Source organism: Antechinus flavipes, chromosome 3 (assembly GCF_016432865.1).
Source record: "Antechinus flavipes isolate AdamAnt ecotype Samford, QLD, Australia chromosome 3, AdamAnt_v2, whole genome shotgun sequence".
Classification (NCBI taxonomy): Eukaryota; Metazoa; Chordata; class Mammalia; order Dasyuromorphia; family Dasyuridae; genus Antechinus; species Antechinus flavipes.
In genome coordinates, this window is record NC_067400.1 from 349,807,710 (window position 1) to 349,835,540 (window position 27,831).

Sequence of the window (27,831 nt, forward strand, 5' to 3'; positions counted from 1 at the left end):
TCAATATATAGTATGGTCTGATTGAAAGGCAGTCCCAATTCACTTTTTGTTTTTGTTTTTTTCCTCCTGTGTAGATGGTTAGGCTGAAATTGTGACTGCAAATATTATTTAGAAAGCTCAGTTTTTGAAGAGGTCTTGATGCAATTATTCACAACCAGGTGCATCTGCAAAACCTCACTATCTGCAGGGAATCCCTCTTCCATTCATAATATCAGTCAAGACAACTGTAAAATAAAGTTTCTGAGATGACATTAATATAAACTTACTAAGTGATTTATTATGAGAAATTTACAGAAAATTCCAAGATGCAACGTAAACTTCTTGAGAACAGGGGATGTTTTCAATTTGTCTTTTTATCTTTGTTAAAAGTGCTTCCGAAATTTTTGCTCAATATTAATTTAATCTAACTCAGTTTACAAGCATATAGTATTGGTGCAATTAAATTGATGGTACCACCAAAGGATATGAACAGACAATTCTCAGACGAAGAAATTGAAACTATTTATAGACATATGAAAATATGCTCCAAATCATTATTAATCAGAGAAATGCAAATTAAGACAACTCTGAGATACCACTGCACACCTGTCAGATTAGCTAGAATGACAGGGAAAGATAATGGGGAATGTTGGAGGGGATGTGGGAAAACAGGGACACTGCTACATTGTTGGTGGAATTGTGAACATCCAGCCATTCTGGAGAGCAATTTGGACCTATGCTCAAAAAGTTATCAAACTGTGCATACCCTTTGATCCAGCAGTGTTTCTACTGGGCTTATACCCCAAAGAGATACTAAAGAAAGGAAAGGGACCTGTATGTGCCAAAATGTTTGTGGCAGCCCTGTTTGTAGTGGCTAGAAGCTGGAAAATGAAAGGATGTCCATCAATTGGAGAATGGTTGAGTAAATTGTGGTATATGAACGTTATGGAATATTATTGTTCTGTAAGGAACGACCAGCAGGATGAATACAGAGAGGACTGGTGAGACTTACATGAACTGATGCTGAGTGAAATGAGCAGAACCAGGAGATCATTATATACCTCAACAACGATACTGTTTGAGGATGTATTCTGATGGAAGTGGACCTCTTTGATAAAGAGAGCCTTAATTGATCAAAGATGGACAGAAGCAGCTACACCCAGAGAAAGAACACTGGAAATGAATATAAACTGCTTGCATTTATGTTTTTCCTCCTGGGTTATTTATACCTTCTGAATTCAATTCTCCCTGTGCAACAAGAAAACTGTTTGGTTCTGCACACATATATTGTATCTAGGATATACTGCAACCCATTCAACATGTAAAGGACTGCTTGCCATCTGGGGGAAGGGGTGGAGGGAGGGAGGGGAAAAATCGGAACAGAAATGAATGCAAGGGATAATGCTGTAAAAAATTACCCTGACATGCGTTCTATCAATAAAAAATTATTTAAAAAATAAATAAATAAATTGATGATACCACTAAAAAAATCAGGTAAATGTGAATTAAAATTATTGGCTCCAGGGGGTTAAGATTTTTTCAATCAGCAATTGTATAAGTAATTTATTAGATAGTAAATTCTTTCAATCAGGACTATCATTTTTCACATTTCTTTCCGTAGCTCCTAAGCGCAATATAAGTGATAGCTATGATCCTGGTTGACAAAAGCCAAGATCCAAAAAGACTATGGTAGCGCAAAAGGAGAAGCCAATTCTAAGTTAAAACAGAATGTCTTAAGTTATTTCACATGAAACATAGTATACAAAATAACAGGGCAGCTAGGTGGCACAATGAATAGCATGCCGGTCTGGAGTCTGGAAGATTCATCTTCCCCAGTTAAAATCTGGCCTTAAATATTCACTAGCTATGTGACCTGGAACAAGGCCCATTTGCCTCAGTTCCTCATTTGTGAAATGAGCTGGAGAAAGAAATGGCAAACCACTACAGTATCTCTGCCAAAAAAAAATCTAAAGTAGGATTATGAAGAGTAGGACATGAAAAACAAACCATACATAAGGATCCTTATAGTTGCATACTGACAATATTGAAGTGTAATCATATGTTCTATTGTATTTTTCTTTGCTAAATGTTATCAAATTATTTTTTAATCTGGTTTGGCCTACTCTGGCACCTAGGGTGTATATTTGACAAATCTGTTGGGGGAAAAAAAAAAGGATCAGAACAAGAAAGAAATGGGAACAAAAGGTAGAAGTAGTAAGACAGAATTTGTCTTGAAATGAGAACCATTATTACAATTAAATATACCCTATATGCAATGGAATACTTTAGGATATAGTGTTCCCATTCACTGGACAGATTCAAGTAGGGGATAAAGGTCCTTTCTAACTTTTTAACATCATATAATTTTTATATAGTCTCAAGCATCATTATCACTGGTGAGGTATATCATAAGGTAGACAGTAGGTATATCAGACTTAAATATCCCAATCAATCTAAATATATTGGATGCACCTCTGATTTAACTTTTTTGAACCAGGACTACAGCTATTTCAAATATATTTAAGACGAGAATCTTGAATATATTCTTTTTTCTTTCCCCCCCTCAAAATGGTGGAAGAGAAACCCTCAAAAGGCAAATAAAAAAAAAATGAAATTAAAGGAATGATTGTGTAAATTAATAAACCTTATTTGTCTAATGATTATAACCATTTCCAAAACACTGAAAGAATTACTTCAATCTAGTAAGAGATTTGTGGTTTTTTAATTTGGAAAGAAATTCAATTGTTCAGTTTTTTTTTAAGTTCCTAAGGTAACCTTTTGAGATTCATTTAAATCAGGAGTAAGTGGATGACCACAGAAGAATAGGGGGAAAAAATATCTCTGCAAAAGTTATTTTCAAGATGATTTTGTATAAATTACATTTTACCACTCAGGAACAATGGCAAAATATTCTTCCTGCCTCAGCACAGAGGTAGCAGACTAAAAGGCTAGGAGAAGGCAAACATATTCTGATTGTTTTGATTTGGTTTTGCTTAACAACAATAATTTGTTTTAACAGTAAATGTTTTAACAGTTCTTTTTGAGATAGGAGAGTCACCAAAAGGTGACAATGAAATAAGGACAAGAACTTTAATTTAAAAAAAAAAAAACACAGGGGGACAGAACAAAATAAAATATTTAGTAGTACCAATTATTATATTATCAGAATTAGGGCTGAGAATATTTCTAAATAACAAAAGAATGTTATCTTTAGGCTAAGATTCAATATATTTTAAAAAACAAAAACTCGCTGTGATGTTTGGTCTTTACTCAAGGACAAAAAGGTTGTGGTGTAGCATCTGCTTGGATGCTACCAAAAGAGGAAAACAAACATAAGGATTTTATTTTTTCATGTTGTTTTAAAGAAAAGTCAGGTGTCAAAATTTGTTTCACCCTGAGAAATTCCTTGCTTTCACACTTAGCTCTGAAAAAAGCTGTTCTCATAAAAAACAAGGGCAGCTTTGACACTTCTGCATTTATTATACAACTTTTTTAAAAAAAGCAAGCTGTACAAAAATGCATTCCATTTCATATGCAATTTCCTTTTTTTTTTTTAGTACATTGCAAATTCAGAACAAAAAAAAAAAAAAAGAAAGCATTAATTCTTATCTTAGCTAATATAAAGTATCAGCATTGATAAAGAAACAAAATGTAGAAAGACCATTCTAACAGCCACCCCTAAAACCTAGAATTACAGCTTCTAGTTAACCAGCCATTGGTCAGACTAGTGACCTCACGAAGGAGCATAGGAGAACAACTCTTTCAAGAAAAGGAAAGTTATTAACTTTGGATAATCTACACATTATTTTTCATTTAAAGGAAAAAACAAAGTCATTACTCACTAAAAATGGCAGGAAACTCCTTTTATTTCTGGGAAGCCTGAAAGTCTTAATACTTCTCTTTATATGTATGATCCTTTTTGTCTATCCTGTTATCAACACTTAGTAATTACTTTTAACTCCCTTTCTCTACACAATGAAATGTATTTTAATTGTATCTGTCACATAGAGGATTTCAGAAATTACCAGCTATATTTCCAATCTGAGTTGAGAGTCTTCCTTAGGCAACCTAGTGGACCCACAGAACTCACTATATGAATATAGAATTTAGTGCAGACACCAACATGCCTAGCTGCAAATACGAGAATGGAAAGAACAAGTCTAATAGGAATGAAAGGAATTACCTACTATGTGCCAGTCGTATAAATGTCTCATTCAACCAGCTTCTTAAAGAACTTGAAAAATCTATTATAAAGTTACTTTTGTATTTATGCTTTCAAGACTTGGCTTTCACATTAGACAGAACCTTATTGATTAGCTAAGTCCAACTTCCTCATTTCCCAACAAATTGCTTTTAATATTAATTTAATTAGTATTAACTAATTAGTATTTATAGAATGATCCAAGTTTCCAAAGCATTTTCCTCATAACCCTGGCAAATGATTAGTATAAATGTATTATTTGGAAACTGAGGTCCAAGAGAGCTAGGAGGAGAAGACAAGTCTCCTGAACAAGTTCAGGACTTCCCAATTCACCAAGTAAATAGATGGTAATCACATTTTACAAATGAGTTAAAAATATACAAATGGTAGCCAGTTCAAAGAAAAACTTATCAGTGATGGAACTGGAATTTAACTTTGACATTAGTTTAAAGATATCCACAGTTGTATAATCCAATTCATTTTAAAGAGAGTGAACAGGATAGTTGGTTCACTAATGTTATTTCACATGACAACCTGTTCCAAGTCACAAAGTATATTCAAGTTAAACGTTTATTAAATGTCTAATATGTGCAAAGCATTAGGAGTAAAAATGTATTGGGTAAAAAAAAAATTAGTCATTGCATTTTTAGGAATTTACAGCAAAATTGGGGGTTGCTATCAGGAGACGGAGAACAAAATGATACAATGTGATAAGAGTGAAGAAGCGGTCTAGACAAAATAGTATAAAACATCACATGCAAAAGAACTTAGTGTACAGAAAACTTCATGGAGGAATTGGTGCTGGAAATGGGTCTTACAACATAAGAAAGCATTTAATGATCAAGGAGAACTCTAGGCATTAAGAATAGTTTGTGTGAATATATGGAGGTAAGGGGCAGGATATACTGGAATTTTTTGCAAAAACATGTAGCATATCAACAAGAGAACTGTTCGGTTCTGCAAACATATATTGTATCTAGGATATACTGCAACATATCCAACATATAAAGGACTGCTTGCCATCTAGGGGAGGGAGTGGAGGGAGGGAGGGGAAAAAAATTGGAACAGAAACGAGTGCAAAGGATAATGTTGTAAAAAAAAAAAATTACCCTGGCATGGATTCTGTCATTATAAAGTAATTATTAAATAAAAATCTAAAATTAAAAAAAAAACCATGTAGCATATGAAGAGAATTATGGATAGAAAAGTAAGTTAGAATCAAATTGTGAAGAGGCTCAAAATGTCAGGTTAAGAAATTTTCATTTTCTTATGGATAATGAATGGGATGACTCTGAAGATTTCTGTTTAAACAACATGCATTTAAGATGCTGTGCTAGAAGTTGGCTAAGAGATAACAACATGAAGACAAAAATGACAAAATCCCTGCTCTCCTGGGCTTTGAATTGCATCAGAGAAGACAACTCACAAAAGCACAACTAGGGTAAATAGGGAGGGAGGACACTAGTAGTTCAGGAAAGAGTTCATGGAGGAAGCACAGGGGAATAACAAATGAAAAACATTTGCCCTCAGCCAGAATAAAGGAAAAGGATTAAGCTCTAACAAGGCTAGATACTAACAAGGCTGAAGCTAGTGATCTATTTATAGTCTTTAAAAAAAAAAAAAAAAAAAAAAAAAAAGCAGCAGCAGAGGTTCATTAGCTAGACTATGAACCCATGGATAAATTTCATGGAATCCAGGAATAAATTTCATGGAAAATTAAATACTTATTTTTATATAGAGGTTCTAATTCCCTAATATACCAGAGAAGTCTAGCACACAAATTGGTTAAGAACCTCTTTACTCATTTAACAATAGGAAGCCACAGTAATTTATGGAGTTAGAGATTTATCAGAGCTGAACTAAGAAAATTATTCAGGTAGACCTGTGCATGATGGATTGGAGTGGGGATAGGAAGTTAGTAAGCCATGACAATTCACGAAACACAGTGAATAGAGCACTGGATTTAGAATCTGGAAGACTCATCTTCATGAATTCAAACCCAACCTCAGATATTAGCTGTGTGAGGCTGGGCAAATCATTTAATCTTATTTGCCTCAGGTCGCCATCTGAAAAATGAGCTGAAAATGGAATGCCAGAACAAAAGTGATAAGGGACTGAAATAGGAAAGTGCTGTGTGGACAGAAAAGGACTATTTTCAGAGATTTTGAGAAAATAGGAACATTTGGCAACTGACTGGATAGGTGGGATGAGAAGAATACAGGATGACATCAAGGTTTGCCAACCTGTATGAAAAAAAGGAGGTGGTATACTCCAAAGAACTAAGGCAACTTCTATCCAGTTTATTGGTCATGATGAAAACAATTCTTTAAAAATTAGAACTGGGCAAGGCAGTGAAGCTAAGAGACCAAAAAAAACCAAAACAAAATATAAAGAATGAAAAAATAGAACAGAATGTGAAACATCTTAGAAGAAAAACAACAGATCTGGAAAACATATCAAGAAGTAAAATATAATAATTGGACTACCTGAAAATTATGCCCCCCCAAAAAAGGAATGGACATAATAATGCAAGAAATAATTCAATAAAATTGTCTTTCAATGATAGGAGGGGAAAGTAGAAATAGAAAAAACCCACTGATCACCACCTGAAAGAGATCCTTTGTGGAAAATACAATGAAATATTATTGCCAAATTTTGAAACCCCCAGATCAAAAACAAATTTTTGCAAGAAAAAAACCAATTCAAATATGCTGGAGCTACAATCAGAATTGTACAGGACTTATCAGTAGCCAAAATAAAATACCGCAAGTCCTGGAATCAGATATACTCATCAAAAGAACTAGGCCCATGGCCAAAAATACATCCAGCAAAATTATCCATAATATCCAACAAAAAATAAAAAGGACATTCAATGAACTTTCAGATTTTCAGGACCAAACCCTAACTTAATAGAAAATTTAACATATACAAGCCAATACCAAAGATTAATTTCAAGGATCTTAACATGGATAAATCTATTTGTTTTTCACACTGAAGTTGGAAACATTTAATATTGACAGTAGCAACTGGGTAGCTCAGAAGAAAGATTGGGGCAGAGTTAAGATAAAAATTATTGTATCATAAAAATGAGGTGGAAAGAAAACAGAGGCATTAGATGAGGGAGGAGGGCTTATAGTTCTGAAAAGCTACTCACATCAGGAATAGGTTAAATAAGCAACAGCACATATATATCATGAAGGGTATATTGGCACTCTCCAAAATCTATAAAGAAATAAGGGGGGATAGATGGGGAAAAGAAAGAAGATAAGGTAGAATATAGAAGGGTGTGAAGATTTAAAGCAGTAGGCCAAGTTGTGTAGATTAATGGGCAAGGGATAAAGGATATGGTGGAGTACAAGAGAGGCATGTAAAATAATGATAATGGAGCAAAATATGTAAATTAATGGGAAAGGAATAAAGGGAAGTAGGTCAAAATAAGGTCAAGATTCAGAAAGGTGATTAGATTAATGGGAATGGGGTCAAGTAGAAAGGAAAGGATAGGAAACATCCACGGGTGTGTAGAAGGGAGATTAAGTGATAGCAAGGCAAATTAAGGAGCAGAAATTAAGGAGTACAAGAGTTAGGGATAGAAAATAAAAAGATATACAGAAACACCACAAGGATCAGGAATAGAATTTACTAGGAAAAAAAAGGTTAGTAATCATTGATCTTAAACATCTACATTTTATGTTAGCCATATTAATATTTTAGATTCAGTTTATGGGTAAATGGAAAATTCATGTGTCTGAGTATATGTGGATATGCATGTCTATGTATAAACATGTATGTATGTGTATATACATATAGCTATCTGTGCTTTAACTGTAACCTGCTTGGGGGAGTAGGTGGGAAGAAAAAATAAAGTGCTCAGTAGAGATCAAAAGAATTAACTGGAAGTAAAGAAAAGTTGGAAACTCATGAATATAATTTTTTCTATTATATATTTTGAATCCTCCCTGATGTTCAGCTGAGCACATGCCATTTTTTTGGTTTTGTTTATTTTTTTTCTCTTTTCTATTGTTTTTTCTCATTTTGCTTTTAATTTAATAAGCAAACAGATGAATGAATAAATAAATGCAGTGGATGGTTCTACTATCTCTATTTTAAGGTAAATATTCCCTTTTAAAAACACATTCAAAGCAAGTTCCTTAAAATGAGATCCTTTCATGGCTGCTGAAATTATGATTATCTTTTCAAATTTCTGTCCAATAAAAGGGTGATTTTATTCTCTGCTCTTAGAACCATAAACTTTACAACTTATGTATTACTTCTCTAAGTGCACATTTCCCTGTTTAGGATCTTCTTGAACTGGTTCCTTTTTTGCATAGAAGAAGGAGTCTAAACTAAGTATCAAGAAAATTACTTTAGCAGCTGAATAAAGAATAAAATTGGAGCATGGCAAAGAAAATATATCAATTGAGAGGCGATTACAATACTATATATATAAAATTTCATTTTATTTCTATTGCAATAGTATAATCAAAAACTTATGACAGCCTGAAACAGGATGGTGGCAGTAACATAGTAGAAAAGAAAGGAGAGAGACTTGTAAAATTGACTAGCTTTGGCAAGTGATTAGATGCAAAAATAATAAGAAATATTTCAAAGCTAAAACTGAGGTTCATTCAAGGAGAAGGGTAGTGCCATCAATAGCAAAAAGAAATTCAGAAGGGTTAATTTGTTAAGGAAGAATACTGGATTCCGTTTCAGACATGCTGAATTTGAGGTGCTACAAAATATCCCAGAGGAAATAACAAGTCAACCACAGAAAATGAGATCATAAACCCAATTTAGGAATAAGAATATGGACCAGACCTCTGATTTTCATTGGTACAATGAAGTCCTGACTGAGGAAACTTCTACCCTACTTATGTACCTTTCCTCTGCAATGTATGCAAAACAATAAAAAAGTTAATTAAGTCCAAAGTGTTACCAAGAAAGGATTTGAACCCTGGTCTTCTAGTTCAGAAATTAGCTCTCTATCCTAGACACCATGCTGCCTTTCATATCAAAAAGGGAGATGTGACTGATAAATTTATTTGAATGAAACCCATGGCAATTATTTATTTTTCTTTTAGCAATTATTTTTAAATGCACAACAATGCCAAGCTGTAACTTACTTTTTTGATTTATGAAATTAGAATGCAGCTGAATGAATGCAGGGACTTTAAGTATTATGTAAGATCAAGTATCCTGATTTTGAAAAGTAAATGTTCTTAACTTATTGCCTGCTACAGTAACAGGAAATGTTTTACACCTTTTACAATTTACATTTGTGAATTTCTTAAAGCATTACTTGGGTAAATAGAGGAAAAATAGGAAAAGGTTATTTTCTACATTTTTATCTACCCAGTGTATATCGAATATTAAACACAGCCTGCAAATACCATAATTGATAAAAAAAATTTAGAGCTCCTAGTAAAAAACTGTCCAAAGAAGAACAGTATGTAAAGATATACCATGAACCACTTTGTCAATATCTAAGTGTTCCTGTTGGAACACTTACCAACTGAGTAATTAAAATACTAACCACACATATTCAGTAAGAACCCTCACTCAGAGGTCATCTTATTTGCTTAATTCACTGTTCCACACTCTACTATCTAGATACAGGGTGCTACCTTCAATAATTCAACAAAAAAATCAAGAAGGGATGGATGTTTGGATTACATTTTATACATATTTTTATATTTTAAAACATGTCACAATAGGATGATTGATTATAAAGCTGCAAGGAATCACAGAGACCATCAAATCTAACTTTATTATTCTAAAGATGAGAAAATTGAGGCAGAGAAAATAAATGACATGTCCAGGTTCCTGAAGTGGGATTTGAACCTAAGTTTTCCTCACTTCTAAAAAAGTGCACTACCTAATCAAGCTGACTCCCATGGACAGCTAATATTTACATATTGCTTTCAGATTACAAACTGCTAGCACTGCAAAATAGCTAGCATCTACATACTGTTCTCAGGTATACAAAAAACTTTACAAATACTATCTCACTTTATTCTTACAATAATTCAGGAGATGGATACTATAGGTACTATTATTATCCTTGTTTTACAAATGAGGAAACAGAGAGTCAAGAGTCATACAACTAGTAAGTGACTGAATCTGGATTTGAATTTAGCTCTTCGTGACTCCAAGGTCAGTTCCACTGAGGCACTTAGCTGCCTCTAAAATTATTTCCCCCCTCCCCCAAAAAAGTATAAATAAATAAAACCCTAACTTTCTTTGTAAAGTCACCCCACTGTGGTATTACCAAAGATCAGCAAAAGCAGGTGTGGGGAAAAATTTCTAAAATATTTTGTGAAGAATACAAAATTGAAAAAAAATTGTAATTAACAGTTAGAAAGCCCCTGATATCTTTTAAATATATGACAGCAGGTAAGTAACTGAATCATTGTATCCTCTAATTCTTAACACCTATAAAATGGGAATGGTACATCACTAATTCAATTCAAAAGGACATTAGGATTTATGATCCTGCCAAACAAATTCATTAAATCAATGCAAATTTAATCCCATTGCAGGCTTCCCTGAATATAACAGTGTTTTATATGTGGTTAATTTGATTATAACAAGCAATTAGTTGCAGAAACTTATATTTGATTTATTCTCCTGATACAGAACAAACTTAATGTTGGGTAAGCCTTTAAAACTTTATTCAACTGTAGACCAGGGTATCTTTAAAAAATGTATTAAGTAGCTTCAGTTTCTGATAACACAGTTGGTCCCTTGTTGACCAATTTGAAGTTTTAAGCAAACAGCTATTCCCATTTAAAATTCACTTATAAAAGTTTCCTACTTTTAAGAAAAAGATATAACCAAGTATACACCACACTGTTTTTATAGTGTCCTTCAGAATAAAACAAACAGCTTGTCCCAAAAAAAAAAAAAAAAAAAAAAAAAAAAAAATGTTGATGATGGTCCACAGAAGCAAAGACAGGCTTTTTGTTTTTGATAGAGGCTTATTGTTTTATACAAAATTAGAAGATAAAACACTGTGGGACTGTCTCCAGCTTTAATTCTTCACAGGTGTAACCAATGACAAATACTTTCTAATTACCTTTACCTCCATTTAAGTAAACCCTTTGCTACAGACTCCATTTTATTAATTTTGTGTTTATATCCATAAGCCCAAAATATGTTTTTTAAAACCCTGTTTTGAATCTAAGTGATAAATTTTGAAAAGCAGCAGATTTTCTTAGGATTTCCATCTCCTCCTGAACTTAATTTATTGCTATTTCATTAGAATATGAAACATTCAAAACGGATAAATACTCTCAATTATCTGCTGTTTTAAATGAGATGTACCAAACTCTATCCAAACTAGATTAAACTAGATTAAAAAGTAACTGGAAAATATTTAACAAAATGAAATAAAAAATATGACAAATGTTAATTTGGTTTTCTTAAGTCAATATGTGACCTGGTTGCAGGAATTAGTAATTGTGTTTTAGATCATTGTTTTAAATTACCTACTAACAGGCAATAACAGGATGTCTATTGGTTTCTAAGTAAACATAAAAAAGCATACATGTTTAAGAGGAAAAAAAAAATAATACAAATTCTCCAAGCTAGGTAGGGGAGTTCATTCTGAGTTCAGAATATCTGTGAAAGAAACTGGAAGAAAACATGTAGAGAGTTCAGAGGAGAGAAAGCCATCAGAACCATCACTGATTTACTTCTAGTAATTGAATCAAATGAGTATGATGATTAAAGTCATGATAGAGAATTCCAAAAATCAGAATTGATGTCCAGGTCTGCTTCCATTTAAAAAAAAAAAAAAAAAAAAAAAAGAACTTTTTTTAAAAAAAGTTTTTAAGAGGGGACACAGAATGTCTATCAGAGTACATTCCACAAGATGAGTATGAATGGGAGCTAAGATTTGGTGCACAATTCTTCAAAAAGAAAGAAATTTAGTCTTCATTTAAAATGATAATTCAGCAACAAATTTATTTTGCTAACTGAAATAATTTTATCAAAATTACTGTTAAGAGTAGATTAAAACCCTATTTTAGACATCTCTATATACTGATTACAAGCAGCATTTTTAAAAAAATTAAATCACATTCTTTCCTTCAAATATATATTATAAACAACTAAAATAAAAATACTTTTGTACAGAGATGAAATATATGCCATTCCTTCCAGTGTTAAGGTTTATTGTCTTCTCCCAAATAAAAGGAAATCTGTTAGTTTTAATGAGGTGAATAGACCATATTATGTGTACATGTATACATATGTGCTTGTTATGTACACTCATACATTCACTGTGTACACACACATCCCACATACACACATAGACACAGATCTGCTAAGGCACCCACTGATCAATAAGGACCTAACATATTTAAGGAAACCTTAAAAAAAATTACAATATGCACACCCTTTTCAATGCAAGAACACTTAGCATTATTATTTGTGTCACATAATTTCTTATTTCCTTTCTCAAAAGGGCTCAGTACAAAAAAGCACCACACAAAGGAAAACTTGGCATTTAGAACTGGCTTCCTCTCAACTTCCCTCAGTTTGATTTAAGGCATCTTAGTAAAAGTATACCACCAGATGGCATCACAAAAGCAGTCCCAATGCCTTAAATCTGGCTAACCACCAATTATATTTCAGTCATGGCTGCATGGACAGTATAGTCAACATCACGATGGACTCCTGAATTCTTCACATTGCGTTCATGGACAAAGTCAGTGTAGTTTCTACAAGCAGCCTGGGGTGGTGGCAAGGCCCCTGTGCTCCACTGGGTTCCACCACGTTGACAGCAGTCACTGGCATCAGATAGCCTGGATGATTGGGGAGTGGGAGGGGAGTACAGTTAGTCATTAGAAATAGACAGGGTGGAAAGTACAGGAGGTAAAAGACAAAGTGACAAAAGAGGATGTGGAAAAGGAAGAAGAGTGTGCCCAAGTGGAAATAAAGAAAAAGGATACATAGAAACTCAAGATTACCAAACTAACCCCTTTACTACTGCCATTTTACAGATGTCATATCAATGTTGAAATACAGATCAAAAAAGGCTGATTCACACATGGCAGTATTAAAGGTCTTAATTGGCAATGCAAAACCAAAACTAAACTTCCATTCCATGCAAATATAGAATTAAAAAAAAAAGTATCTCATTCAATTTAAAGAAGAAAAAAAAATGCTTATTAAAGCACAAACAATAGAATGAAGGCAGGTTTTCCAAGTGCAAACAAAATCCAGATTTATAGAGATTTCACCAAAGAGCAAAGTATCACATTGTACCTGTACCTGATATTGCAATTTAAAGTAAGAAATGAAAAAGGGCCAGCAATTTGATAAAAACAATAATTCAGTCTTCTAATTGAGGATTTTTTTTCCATAAGGATATTATGTGCATATTACTATGTATTTATTATAAGTATAGAAGATATTTTGAAAGCATCAGTCTTAAAACAAGAAACAACAGAAAACGAGAACTTTGATGGATGAATTTAGGAAGATTTCATTGCTTATAGAAAAATAATTTATTTATAGCATAAATTGTATTATAGCATTAGAATCTGATATCGTTTTTCCCAATTAGCAATGATATGCTGTGGAAATACAAAAACTACAAACAAGCATATCAAGGACTGGAGAATTCTCTCAGTCTTCATTAAAAGAAAACATGAGATAGGACTCATCAGGCACAGACAATGTAATCAGATTTCTCTGCTCCTTTCCAGAAAGCAAAGTTTAATATGTTCATTAGTAATGCATAACTGCTTAAGTCAAAAAGAAACACAGGATTATGTAAAATTTAACGTGAAAGCTCCCTCATTGATACTGATAATAGTCCTCCTATAGAAAGGTTATGTTTCCTAACTTATATTTGCTGAATGGAAAAAAAAAAAACAGGGTTTTTTTTACACTAAGAAACAAGAGTAATAAGACAGAATAAACAGATTTTTAAAACATTAGAATCTATTTTCGGTCCTAACACTACATAGCAAATTACAATAAAACCTACATCATTCTTCATATTCAATAAATCATGTACAGTGAACTTGGAAGCATTTTGGGGGTGAGGGAGGAATTGATTTTTCTTTCATTAGTAATCGTGTTTGTTCATTTAAGCTGATTCACAAATTTTAAATCTACACCTATGACTTTATGATTTTTTTTGGACACTAGTTAATTAGAAAGGTTTCATGTGCAAAAAATGTTTCCAAAATGTCACTTCTTGTTTAGGTCTCTTAATTTTTTTGTTTTGTTTTGTTTTATTGTTATATGAAAATTATTTTTTAATGATCCTCATTTCCCCAAATGTTCAAAGTTTAAAAATCGAATATCCTACATCCTGAACATTAACAAACTATTATGGAGTATAGTGGCACAAGGCCACGGTGGGAGGGGTGTGCCTGCACTGGCAAATACTTTTATTTAGCAAAGGAGAAAAAGGAAGGTGAACCTTCTAAAGAGTTAATCACATAATTCTACCATTGTTGCTCCCAATTTTGGAAGCATGCAAGTTGCATTTCAAAATTCTATTTATTCATTTCTAGAGGAGGCCTGTTTTTATTATATATTTAAAACAAACAAAATAAACTGACAATAATCAAAAGTCAAAGCATGCACAAGAAATGAGCCAGTTATGGGAAGTAAGCATTTTGGATTAAAGGCAGAAAATTCATCAGCTCCCAAGAAATGACAGCACACATTCAGTTGCACCCCTCTGATTAGACATGAGAGGGCTCATTCTGCTTTATCAGTGTCACCACTTTGCTTCATTCCAGCCTAGTAGATCTTAGCACAATATACAAAAGATGACATACAGCTCCAAATTGTTCTTAAAAAACAAAACAAAAACCTGAAATTCAATAAAACCCAGTACCTCTCCTCTTTGTTTCTATTTAGCTCAGCAAAAACTGCAGAAACATATTTAGCAGATTTATTAAAGTTTTATTATCTCAATAAATGTTTACTGTTATAACAAAGGACAGACTGCACTCATATTTTACAGAAGTAACTAGCCTCCAAATAATGAAGTTGTGTCTATTTCAGCTGAAGTACATCTGATTGCAGATTGTTACTTGCTAATGGGATTAAATACTAATATCCTAGGAAATAAACCAAATATGGCTAAGTTCTAGGCTTTGGAATAGATATAATGACATAATTTAAAAGGAGAGATTGTGAGGAGAGGTAACTAAATCTGAGGTTCAGTAGACTTAAAAATCCTTAAGCATTAAAAAAAAAAAAAAAAAAAAAAACCTGGTCAGACCTATTTGGAGCTGAAGTCACAACATTCCCAACTAATGAATTACCCAATGTCCGCAAAGCACCTTTCAGTTAGGCCAAAAGAACAGTTAAAAAAAAATCAAATAGAAAAGACTGAACGAAAATAATCACCAACCACCATTCACCCACCACCGAGAAGGAAGAGCCGCTTGCATAAAGAGTCCAATGAAACCTTGTGATCACCACAGACAACCCATTAAGTTTCAGATACTACATAAAGTAAAAGTGAGAAAGACAAAGAAAAATCCATTTGATTATCTATTTCACCTTCACAGACTAACATAATGGATTACATGCAGCACCCAATACAAACCACCCAAATTAAATGCTGCTAAGGAAGCTTATCTTGATTTCATTTCATTTGCTTGAGAAAGAGAAGAACCACTGATTATACCCAAAAGACAAACTATTCATATCTATGTGAATACTATTAATCTTGGGGAAATATGTAAAACAGCCAAAATTCAAATAATTTAAATTAAAAAAAAAAAACTTTGTTCTCATCAACTTTTAATTGTCTTTCATTCTTTCAAAAGTAATATTTCTGATTCTTCTAGTTGGATTTTGCAGCCTTATATTCCTCCCAGTGAAACATTTTCTACTTTGGATTGGAAATACTTCTAAAATTTTATATTCATATTACTCTAAAAAAAGTAACTTCCGCAAAAAACAGACATTTGGGGAAATTTTTTAAAGTGAGGTCAATCAGTTCAGAAAAGGCATCATGGGAAAGCATTCTTTAAGGGGGGAAAAAAAAGAAAAGTCTGAGAATAAATCAAATTGAAGCTAAAAAGCAGCTAGCAATTAGGAGGTCTTTCACTTAAAACAAGCATATTCTGTGATTCTTGTCACTAACAAATTTTATTCTTCAATTCCCATAGGACTAAATTGTCATTAGACAGTCACTTTTATATTCACAATATGAATAGTTTGTCTTAAATAGAACAAATTCAGAATAAGGATAAGTATTTGGATTGCATGCATACAAGTAAATTTTCTTTAGGATCAAGGGTTTACAAACCATTTCCTGTCATGGTGGCTCATTCCTGGACTTCTTGGAAGATTCTCAATTTCAACCAGAACAGGACCAGAAGGAATGGAAGAGATCACAGGCATGGTTGACCTTGTACCCCTAACCTTGGGGAACAAAACACAGAAATAATTATTTTGCTTAAATATTTTAGAACAAGCAGCCAACATATAGGAGAGGAAGGAAGAATGATACCAACAGGGACACAAATTCCAAAACACTGAATATTGATTGTATGGGTGATTGAAAATAATGCAAATGGTAGCTTAAGATTTAGATTTATAAAAACTTAATCTTATCTCTCTTTGCAGAGATAAGAAATTTTAAAAAGCTGTGTCCTTTCAACATCCACTAAGTCAGTAACATAAGATATAAAAATAAAAGTTGGTAACTTCACAGAAATCAAAACTGACACATGGAGACAGTGACTTGCCCAACTTCACCACTAACATATGACAGGGTTGGAATCAAGACCTCTGATATCCCTAATATAGTCCACTGATCTTTCTAATAAATATGACAGACATAAAGATGAAGGAATAAAATAACATACAAGAGGAAATTAAGTTTAATGGACTAACAATTCTTGTTTAGTTTATTTCAGGAAACCTAAGACAATCTTACTTGTTGGGATCCATTACTCTGGATTGGAACATTCTTCTGGAGACTAAAAAGGAAAAAAAATTCAAAAAAATTTTGATTGCATCAGTATCAATAATTTTATATCTAACTATATTTCTTTCCTGTAGTGACCATGCTAGCACCCAGGACACCCCAGAATCAGCCGGAATCAGGATAAGCAAAAGTCCTTAACTTTTATTCTTGTTCTTAGACGCAGGATTGAACAGGATGGAAGCAGATTCTCCGTGACTGCCTTCTCCCTGTCTACCGCCAAGAGTATGTCTCTGGCTAATCTTACTCCACCCCCTAGTCCTTCCTACAATCCTCTATATACCAATTACTGAGCCAGTAGTGGAAAGGACTATTTTCCAAGCATATGCCCATAGAGTACTGTCCAATCAGTAGTTAGCCTCAAGTGCTCAGTAGTCCCAACCTCAGTGCATCAACCCAATAGTTTCAGCCCTCTACTATTTCCTTGTATAGATATGCACACACATCTTTATCTGTATATCTCAAATAGAAGCAATAAAGTAGCATACATAATTTTTTACAGAGAACTTAACTACCATTATCTCTTCTTCAAAATAACTGAGCTAGAAACATTTATTTTGAAATGAAGTTTGACAATGACTGAAAGTCTATACTTTTGGGGTAAATTACAGTACTTTCTTCTGTCTAGAGCCATGACAAATTCCTGTAAAGCCTCTTCTCTTTTCACATGTGATTTATGATGGATTATATCGAACTTTATCAGTAGATACCACCTTATAACACTTCTTTGCCAAAATTTACTATTTCAAGGTATTCCTGCAGTTTCTTTGCCATCACCCAAAAGTGTTCATGAATCACTTTCCCTCCTCCTTCCCTTCCTGCCTCTCCGCTCCTTACACCAGCCAGTTTTGCTTGAAAACTTGAGTGTTCACAGTTTATGTCTTCCTTCAAATAATTTGTAAAAACAAGTAGAACTGGTTTTGAAACTGATCTCTGGGGGCTGAACCATCAACATACTTCTCTAACCATAAACATGCCCCTTAAGTCTTTCTCAATGACTTTTTTGTTTCATTATAAATTGCAGATTTTATAGCTAGAATGGACCTTGGGGGTCTTTTCTTTCTCAATTTACAAATGAGGTACCAGAGATCCAGATAAATTAAATGACTTTTCAAAGATCAATGACTATTCAGATAGTGAGTGGTAAAAGCAGAATTTGAATTACAAAGCCGTATGGTTCCAAATAAAGGAATATTTTCACCATACCCTTTCACTTAATCATTCATTACTGCCTTTTGATAAGGTATTTCGATACCAAAAAGTTTCCTCCAATATGGAATAAAATCCTATAGATTTTATTTTGACAAATTTGAAAGTTTAAGTGGTTAACATATATTATTTCTCTTTATTCACATTAATTTTCAATTAATAAGCATTTATTAAGCACTTACTCTTTGTTACATTCTTTGCTAGGCATTAGGGAGAGGGTGGAGTCAAGATGGCAGAAGGAGGGTCATAATTTTTATCACCCAAAATGTATCTTAGAAAATGCACCAGCCCAAATTAGGCTCAGAAAAGCCAAGAAAAGGTAATTGTGATTCACTTTTCTAATTCAGGGAAGCTTAGGAAGACAAAGACATCTATGGACAAAGGGACATGGACTGACTAGAAACCCAGATGCAGTGGAGGCAGCAGCAGCAACATCAGAAAGCACTCTAGCATTCAGGTAAGGGGGCTAAGGCTAAACAGCAGAGACAGAAGCACAAAGATTATAGGGGACCCTAGAACTAGTGTTAGGAAGAAGAAACAGGATCAGCTAACAGCTGTTTCCCATTACCTTCTTCCAGGTCACAGTTCCAGAGTGGAGAGGTGTGATTATAATCATAGTGAGAGGCCTGGGCCCTAGCTATGGATGGAGCAAGAAACTGTATGGCTCTAAGCCCAAGAATAGAAGGGAAACTTAGTTCTAAATCATTAGCCTTGCACATATACCTGCAATGAAAGGGAGGGGGACAAGATCAAAGGGTAATCAATAATTTCAAGAACTCTGAATGTGTAAGAGTTCACAACAGGCAACCAGTGACTGAGTCCAGCAGTAATTCACTGAAACTCAACCAAACACAAGCCAACAGATTAAAGCCAGGCTACCAACTTGCAGAATTGCAGTGAACAGACCATTACTTAAAGCATACTCTGGAAGCACTGAAAAATTGTAGTTCTCCCCTCCTCATGCCAAGTCTGGGTTGCAAAAGAAGCACAAGGACATTAAAAAATGAAAAACAATTAAAAAAAAAAAAAAAACCCCATCAACCCCAGCTCAGACCAGATATGTTCCCCCACAGAGAAGAACAGAATTCACATAAAATCCAAAGTCAAGAAATAGGATTAAGAATGAACAAAAAGGAACCTGACTATAAAGATTTACTACAATTATAGGGAAGCTCAACACACAATGAAAATAATACCTTAAAGCAAAGCCTCAAAGAAAAATACAGATTAGGGAAAAGCCCAGGAAAAAAAATTCTTAAAAGAATTAAAGATTTTTAAATCAAAAAAAGAGCTGAGGAAAAAAACTAGAAATCAAATAAAATCTGTGCAAGTTTGTAAAAACGGTTTTTGCAAAAGAGATACAAAATCTTCCTGAAGAAAATAATTTCTTAATAATTAGAATTGGCCAAATGGAAGCTAGTGATTCCATGAAACATTAAGAAATAATATAAAACAAAGAAAAGATAGAAGAAAATATGAAATATCTCATAAGAAAAACAGCTGATCTAGAAAAAAGATTGAGGAGAGATAATTTAAGAATCACTAAATTACTTGAAAGTCAAAAAAGGGAAAACCCTAGACAAATTTAAGAAATTTTAAAGGAAAATTGCTTAAATATCTTAGACCAGAGAACAATGTAAAAATCAAAAGAATCCATGATTACTTGGTGACCATTAGTCATCTACGCAAAAATCCCATAAAGAAAACTCACAAGAATGATAGACAAAATGCAAAACTTTCAGTTGAGGGGGAAAAAACAGTTCAATGTGCAAGAAGGAGAATATTCAATAGTATCATGAAACCATAATCAGAATTACACAAATTTAGGCAGCCATCCCTATAAAGAAAAAAAGGAGTTAGAATATGATATTTTGGAAGGCAAAGAATCCTGGATTATAACCAGATTACCTACTAAAACTGAGTATAACATTATAATAAGGAAAAAGAATTAATGAAAGAAAATATTTTCAAGCATTACTAATGAAAAGAACAGAGCTGAATAGAAAATTTGATGTTTAAACCGAGGCTTGAGAGAAAGTAAACATGAGGGGAAAATTATAAGGGACTAAATAAAGTTAAACTGCTTACATTCCTTTATGGAGAAGATATGTGACCCCTCAGAACTTTTATGATAAAAGGTGTCTTATAAGGTATAGATAGAGAACCTGGGTGTGACTGCATAAAAGTTTGAATGATTTCAAAAGAAGAATGGAAAAGTGGGGAAGAGAGATGCACTAGAAGGGGAGAGAAAGGAGAGGAATAATGGGGTTAATTATCTTTTGTCAACTGGGTTTATAGGGGAAAATTTATACAATGGAAGGTGCCAAGATAGGGAGAAAATAATACTTTAACCTCATTCTCAAATGTTCAAGAAAGAATAAACATACAAAATTAATAAAGAAATTTACCTTAACCAACAGGGAAATAGGAAGAAAAGGAGTAAAAAGAAAGGGAGGGAGGAAGAAAAAGGAGATTAAATTGAGGGAGCCAGTACTAAGAAATTAAACAGACTCTGGAGCAGAGGACAAGGTAAAAAAAGAAAAAGATAAGAAAACAACACAGAAGCAAAAAAACCACTGTAATCCTAACTGAATGAAAATGGAATGAATTTACCCATAAAATGGAAAAAAAGAAGAAAATGGATTAAAATAAAATATATAATATAAACAATGTTGTTTACAAGAAATATACTTGAAACATGAGAGTTAAAATAGGGGATTGAAGGATAACCTATTATGCTTCAGCTGAAGCGAAAAAAAAAAAGAGAGAGAGAGAGAGAGGGCTGGCAACTATGATCTCAAAGTGAAGAACTACAAAAATTTAACAGTTGCTGCCTTTAAGAACTTTATAATCCTTTAAGAATAATAAATTGGCATTTAAATATACTAGTATATTAGGAATGATTATTTCTTATATATTTATTTTCTCCCAAGAATATTGAGGCAGCATCTCATAGTGGAAACAACAGTGAGCTCAAAGGAGAAGCAAGGTCTTCTGTATAATTAAGTTATATCAGACTAGATTACTTCCAAGTTCCTTCCAGCACTGATCCTATGATACTACTGGATACAAATCCAATATATCTGGAATTTGCAGTACAACTTTCTCAATTTTTCTCTTCAATCTTTTCCCATTTTCCAGTTGTGGGAAGAGTGAAGGGGAGATGCTTTACAATAACAATCTGGCACAATGATCAAAAATAAGAAAATAAAAAAGCATAATACGAGAGAGAGACAAAAAAAGGCCAGATGAAGAGATTAAGAAATTAAATTTTATACTCCAAAGCATTTTTATCCTTATTCCTACAATAGTCAAAAGAAACAATGGCTACTACTCTTTATCTGATTTACTCTAAAGAGGAATTCTACTAAAAATGAAAACATTTTTGCTTATCAAAATCCAAACGGATTTCTCCTTTCAAAGACTATTATGCATTAAATAGAAGTACCCTTTTCTTCTTACTTTATTCTGACCTATTTTTTTCTCATCAATATACTACCCCAATTTCATACATAATCTCACCCACAACTACTCTCTCTAATCATTCTTCTACTAGCAAAGCTGATTCTCTTCTAAATTTAAGCAAAACATTTCCAGATGCTAAGATGTAAGTTTTGTTTAAAACGACAACTTCAATTATTAGAGAATCACAAGATTATGTAAGAAGCAAGAGCGTAACAACTGATAAAGGTATAGCAGTCATTTTTCAAACTCTAGTTTTCAAGAAGGAGCTGATTCAATTGGCACTATACAAAATCAAGAAGTTATTTAGATCAAACTGTTCTGTGGCTCTGAACAAATAACTTCTGTTTGCCATGGAAAACAGCAAAAATGTGCATACATTATGTACAATTGCAGAGATAACTAGCCACTATTAAGTATCTGAATGAAGAACCAAAGAGATAGATCATGATTCCATGACTTTCAAAAATACATTCCTCTCTCTGATGTATGAGTGATATTCTTATATACATGGAATCACCAGAATATCTGCTCTAATTTTCAAGGAAAATATTCCATTTAGGAATTGTATGTGAGTTCAATCATTACATTTAGTTGAATACAAACATATAGGGAAAAAAAATTTAGGGACCTATTATCTCTATACTTACTTTTTATAAAGTATGGAGTTCTTCAGCATTCTCAGGTACATAAAATTTTGAAGAGTTATGCCAGAACTGAGCTAACCAGAATGACAAGTAATATACCTATTTGACAAATTGGAGAAAGTATTTGGAAAAAAAAATAGTTTGTACTATGAGGTACTATTCACCTACATTTTCTTGTGGTAGTAAAGAACTTTGAACAAAATAGATGCCCATGAACCAGGGAACAGTTGAATAAATTGTGATACATGAATGTAATGAACTACTACGATAAGAAATGAAATATACGAAGACCTAAAAAAATCAGGGGAAGCTGGGGACAGCTAGGTGGTGTAGTGAATAGAGCACCAGCCCTGAAGTTAGGAGGACCAGAGTTCAAATCTGGCCTCAGACACTTAATACTTCCTGGCTGTGTGACCTTGGGCAAGTCACTTGAAGAAGAATCAGGGGAAGCCTGGGGCAAACTGAAGCAGAATGAAGTAAATGGAACCAGAAGAACAATATATACAATAACTTAGAAATGGAAAGAGTACAAAACCTGAAACTGAATGTGTGTAAAGATGATGATCAAGCCTGTCACTACAGAGAAAAAAAATCAAAAAAGATGAAAAAATGCAACTTCTCTCTGAGAGGTAGGGGACTATAGATGTGAAACAGTCAATATCCTATTAGGCTTAGCTGATAATTTACTGAAAATCTGGATACTGGGCCTTTTCTGCCCTTTTTTTTCTTATTTTTTGTCACAGGGGTTGGATCAATGTGCAGGGAGGTAGGTATTACATATTTTAGAACCAAATGTGATTTACACAAAATCATAGTCATGAATATCTCTGTGTATACAGTCTAAGATAGCATGCACCTCAAGTAAATAATTTAGTATATTTTAATGCATTTAATAACATATTTTAGTACATTACACATTTAGTATATTTTAACATACACATCATATATATGTATATAAATATAATAATTTGCAGGTATGGCACTTACGAGCTATAGTAGATAGATTGGAATTGGAATAAGCATCACATCTAAGACTGCCTGTGAGACCTTAAACAAATCACTTAACCCAATCCAGGTTCAGTTTCTTCAGTTGTAAAATGAGGACAATAAGAGCACCTAACTCACAAAATACTTGTGAGGGTCAAATAAGTTATTATCTTATTTTATTTATTATAGTGTTTCAAAAACCTTAAAGTTATGTTATATAATATATATGTTGTTTATATATATAAATATAAAATACATAAAAGTATAATATTACATTGTACATATATACATATATATTATGACAAAGTACAAAATACTATTTAAAAACTAAAATGTATCAATATCAGCTACATTGTATCACTCTGCTTTACCCTGGAATTAATTATTTTTTGTTTTAAAGAAGAAAAGCATTTTACTACTAGGACTTTATTTGTACTATGAAATGTCTATTTAAAGGCAAATGAAACATGGCCCAAAAAGACAGGCACGAGTTTCTAGACTTCACTAACAATGAAATAATTAGTGTCTATCTTCTAAAAAGAAAGCATTTCTATCAGTATTAGCAAATATGAAAGATCTGCTTCAAGTCATCTTCATAGAATTCTCCTAAAATTTGAAGAGTAATACATGATTTTCAGATACCTCTTGGAAATTACTGTCAGCTTTCTGGTAGCCTTTCCTCAATGAATTCAGGAATTGGGTAACAGTTTTTCTCTCCTCTACTCCTGCCCTCATTCACGAAGAGCTCAACCTACAAATACATACTCTGAATTTTTCTAGTCTGATGACAATCTATTATTATTCAACTTCTCCCTATGCTTTCCAACCTCAAACCCTGAGATTTTTTCAGCCAGTCCTCAAACTTGGAATGCTTTCCTTCCCCTCCTTGGTTTCCAGGCTTATTCAAATTCTACCTAAAATGCCATCTTTTATGGGAAGCCCTTCCTGATCTAATTAATTCAAATGCTTTCCCTCTATTATCTCCATTTTATTATGGATATATCTTCTTTGTACACAGTTGGCATAATTTTTCCTGTATTAGACTGAGCTTTTTGAGAACAAAGGTTGGTTTTTAAATCCTTTATATTCCCAATGCATAGTGCTTAATAAATGTTCCTTGATGGTTACTACTTGATGGTTTTACTAGCAAAAGTTTATTTATTTATTTTTTTTACCTTAAGTTAGGCTGCATAGTGAACATGAACATGTTCACTTTTATCCCATTTATTCTAGTGTGCAAAAGGCTTCCTCCCCCACCCCACAAAAAGTTCATAAAGGTTATTATTATTTTATTCCTCTTTAGATTGATAGTCCATTGGTTGTTGCATAGGTTCCAGATAGAAATGAGGAAAATAAACATTTATCAGATTTTTCAAAAGGAAAATTAGACATATGGAAATTAGCACCTAAATACTATAGAAACTTATCTAGATGAATGATTTTAAATCTTCTTATCTGGAAAATAAATATAATAACTTTTTTAAGCACAATGTCTACCACATAGTAAATATCTACCTGCTGACTGACTCCTGATTACCAAACTTTATTTTACAATGCCAAAATACCCTATGTCTACAAAATTCATTCCTTAGTTCTAAAAGCAAATCATTCCAATTCAAAAGTTGAAATTAATGTTTTAGATATAAAATATGGCTCACCTGGATTCTTCAGGTTTCATTGCATTTGCTGGGAATAAGGGAAGGAAAAGATTGCCTCTAATTAGTTTCACAACCATTATTTAATTGCTCATCAAAACAACAGCTGTACTTGAAAACATTATTGTAAAGAAAAAAAAAAAAACTAGGCACAATCTCAGGTAAGATTTTCCTTTGACAAATACATCAAATTTTCAATCTCTGACAGAAGGAATCAGAAAAGCAGTATAGAGTGATAAGAATTAATTTAAAAAAAAAAACACCACAATTTTAAGAGATGAAATGGATTCAAATGCAGACACTACTACTTACTATCTCTGTGACCAGAAGGGTGCAAGTTTTTAATCTCAATTTCTTTTTCTGCAAAATGGGGACCTCAATTACAAGAATTAAACTATGCATTATGAAAATAAAGAATTATATAAATATGAGTGATTGATATGGGCCATTTAGTCTTTATCTAGCACAGACAACATATTCTTCACTAACTCACGAGGGAGAACATACATGAAAGCTAAAGACAGAAATTCATTAAAGTGAAAAAGTATTTTAGTTAAGAAGATTCTAGGATAAGCCTTCTTAAATATTATCCTATAATCATGTAATCAATACTTCTAAAATAAATTACACTATTTATGTAAACATGATGGTGAGTAATGGCCATGCGCAAGGAAATGGGTCATATTCTACCTCTTGTCTGCATTGTTCGTCGGGAATACCGTTTGCTGGGACGTCTTTCAAAGGATGTTGACCTTCTCGCTTTATTGGTTTTTGTGGTCTGATACTCAGTTTTCCCACTGTAATAAAGTAAAACAAATTATGAGACACAACAATAAATCTGCAGTTGAGAATAACTTGATAGATACTGGACAAAGACAATTAATTGCCAGTTTACTTTCAAAGTCCCAGCTTAGGTTTCATTCCCTCTATATTTAAAGGAATGCCAGCAATTCTAAAACTATGTGGCAAACATGGTAACAGTGGGGAAAGATTACATTTCCCGGAGTGTATATAAGCTTACACTTCCAAGTATAGCTGTGAGAAAAAAGAATTCTAAAGGAGGAAACCATATAGAGGGACTTCCCTTTTAATGCTGTGAATGTGTTCCTCATTATTGGCCCTCAATTTGAGTACTACTTACAACTCTTCTATCAGTTATAATGATCTACAATTATTACGTTTAAGTTTTAATTCTCTAGGCATTCTCTTATAATGTGAGAAATGAGCTAAGTTGTACGGTGGTGAAGAGAAAGGAAATTCATGCTATCATGTCCCAATCCATGTTTATCTTAGGAATAATTTAATAAACTTGATTAACTCAAGTCCAAATGCCTCATCTTTATTAAATGATTTAAAAACTTATGATTTTTCTCTCTTTTGGTTGGGAATGAGGGTGAGGCAGAAAAAATGAATTAGCTTTTACAATTAATTGTTCTTGTGAGATAGTAGATTACAAAGCTGGTCTTAAAGCCAAAAGACAAGACAAACTGGCTATGTGACCCCTGAATAAATCACTTAATTGCTCTAAAGGAAACCGCAGATCTAATCCCTATCCCTATTCAAAAATATTTAAGGAAATCATTCCCATTTCCCAACTTCCAAGACTGTAAAGAGACTGATTCTCTAAAAATTTCCAGTGAGAAGAAACTCTCTGCTTTGTCAGCAGGTCCACATTGTTGTTGTTTTAAATATCAAGTAGAAAAACATCCATTCTTTAGAGTACATTCTAAAACCTAAAATTTAATCCTTTTCCTCTATCACTTGCAAAACTTTATACTGTTTTCCTATGAAATTTTGAGCCTCTAAATGGAAATCACTTTTCTTCACTGCTCACGGGTCAAAAAATGGCTTCAGGGCCTCACAATCCTTGTCTATAAGTGAATTGAACAAAAACTCCAAGATTCTTTCTAGCTTTAACATTCTATGATTCAATGTAAGACACAGAAAGAATAACAGGAAATTGACCTGTATCTGAACCGTGAACCTAAACGAATAAATCCTGATCGACTTGACCCCTTCTGAACAGGTCCTCTAAGACGAAAGAAAGCATGATGCTCCACAGCACATTTCCATAAATGTTTGCAAGCTTTGGGGTGCTCTAGTCTAAAGACAAATGTGTGCTCCTGCTCTTTGCCCTGAAAAGACAAAAATTATGCAAGACAGGTTTATTAGGCCAAAAACAATAGTTATAAGTTCAAACATGGAAATATTTAACATTTATATTCTTATCTATCCAGCTTATTCTCAACTGTGACAAACTAAGATAAACACTTATTATTTTCCAGTTGAGTTCAAAGGAGTTTAAAGTAAGTGATTCAGGTTTCTATAAAGTCTCTTAAGATAGTCTTTCTTACACCCAGCAAAAGAACTCTGGGAAATGAGTGTGAACCACTACATAGAATTCCCAATCCTTCTATTTTTGTCTGCCTGCATTTTTTTATTTCCTTCACAGGTTAATTGTACACTATTTCAAAATCCAATTCTTCTTATGCAGCAAAATAATTGTGTGAACATGTATACATATAATGTATTTAACATATACTTTAACATAATTAACATGTATTGGTCTATCTGCCATCTGGGGGAGGGAGTGAGAGGAAGTAGGGGAAAAACTGGAATAAAAGGTTTTGCAAGGGTCAATGCTGAAAAATTACCCATGCATATTATCTTGTAAATAAAAAGCTGCAATAATAATGATAATAAAAAGATAGTCTCTCCTTTTTT

At 33.1% G+C, this 27,831-nt stretch overlaps 1 protein-coding gene across 2 annotated transcripts in view; it reads right to left on the bottom strand.

Annotated features, from left to right (window-relative positions):
* EPB41L5 (erythrocyte membrane protein band 4.1 like 5) overlaps window positions 1-27,831 on the bottom strand; it is a 142,785-nt gene that overhangs the window by 41,164 nt on the left and 73,790 nt on the right. Inside the window, exons 12-17 of one of the 2 annotated variants that reach the window (XM_051985732.1) lie at window positions 27,073-27,242; window positions 25,798-25,904; window positions 25,111-25,138; window positions 17,100-17,142; window positions 16,467-16,582; window positions 8,103-12,984 (exon numbers count right to left, since the gene is read on the bottom strand). In XM_051985732.1, coding sequence (XP_051841692.1) covers window positions 12,804-12,984; window positions 16,467-16,582; window positions 17,100-17,142; window positions 25,111-25,138; window positions 25,798-25,904; window positions 27,073-27,242 — 645 coding nt within the window. In that variant the 3' untranslated portion in view covers window positions 8,103-12,803. Of the gene's footprint in view, window positions 1-8,102; window positions 12,985-16,466; window positions 16,583-17,099; window positions 17,143-25,110; window positions 25,139-25,797; window positions 25,905-27,072; window positions 27,243-27,831 lie in introns of those variants that run through there. The other variant, XM_051985731.1, reaches the window with a different exon arrangement.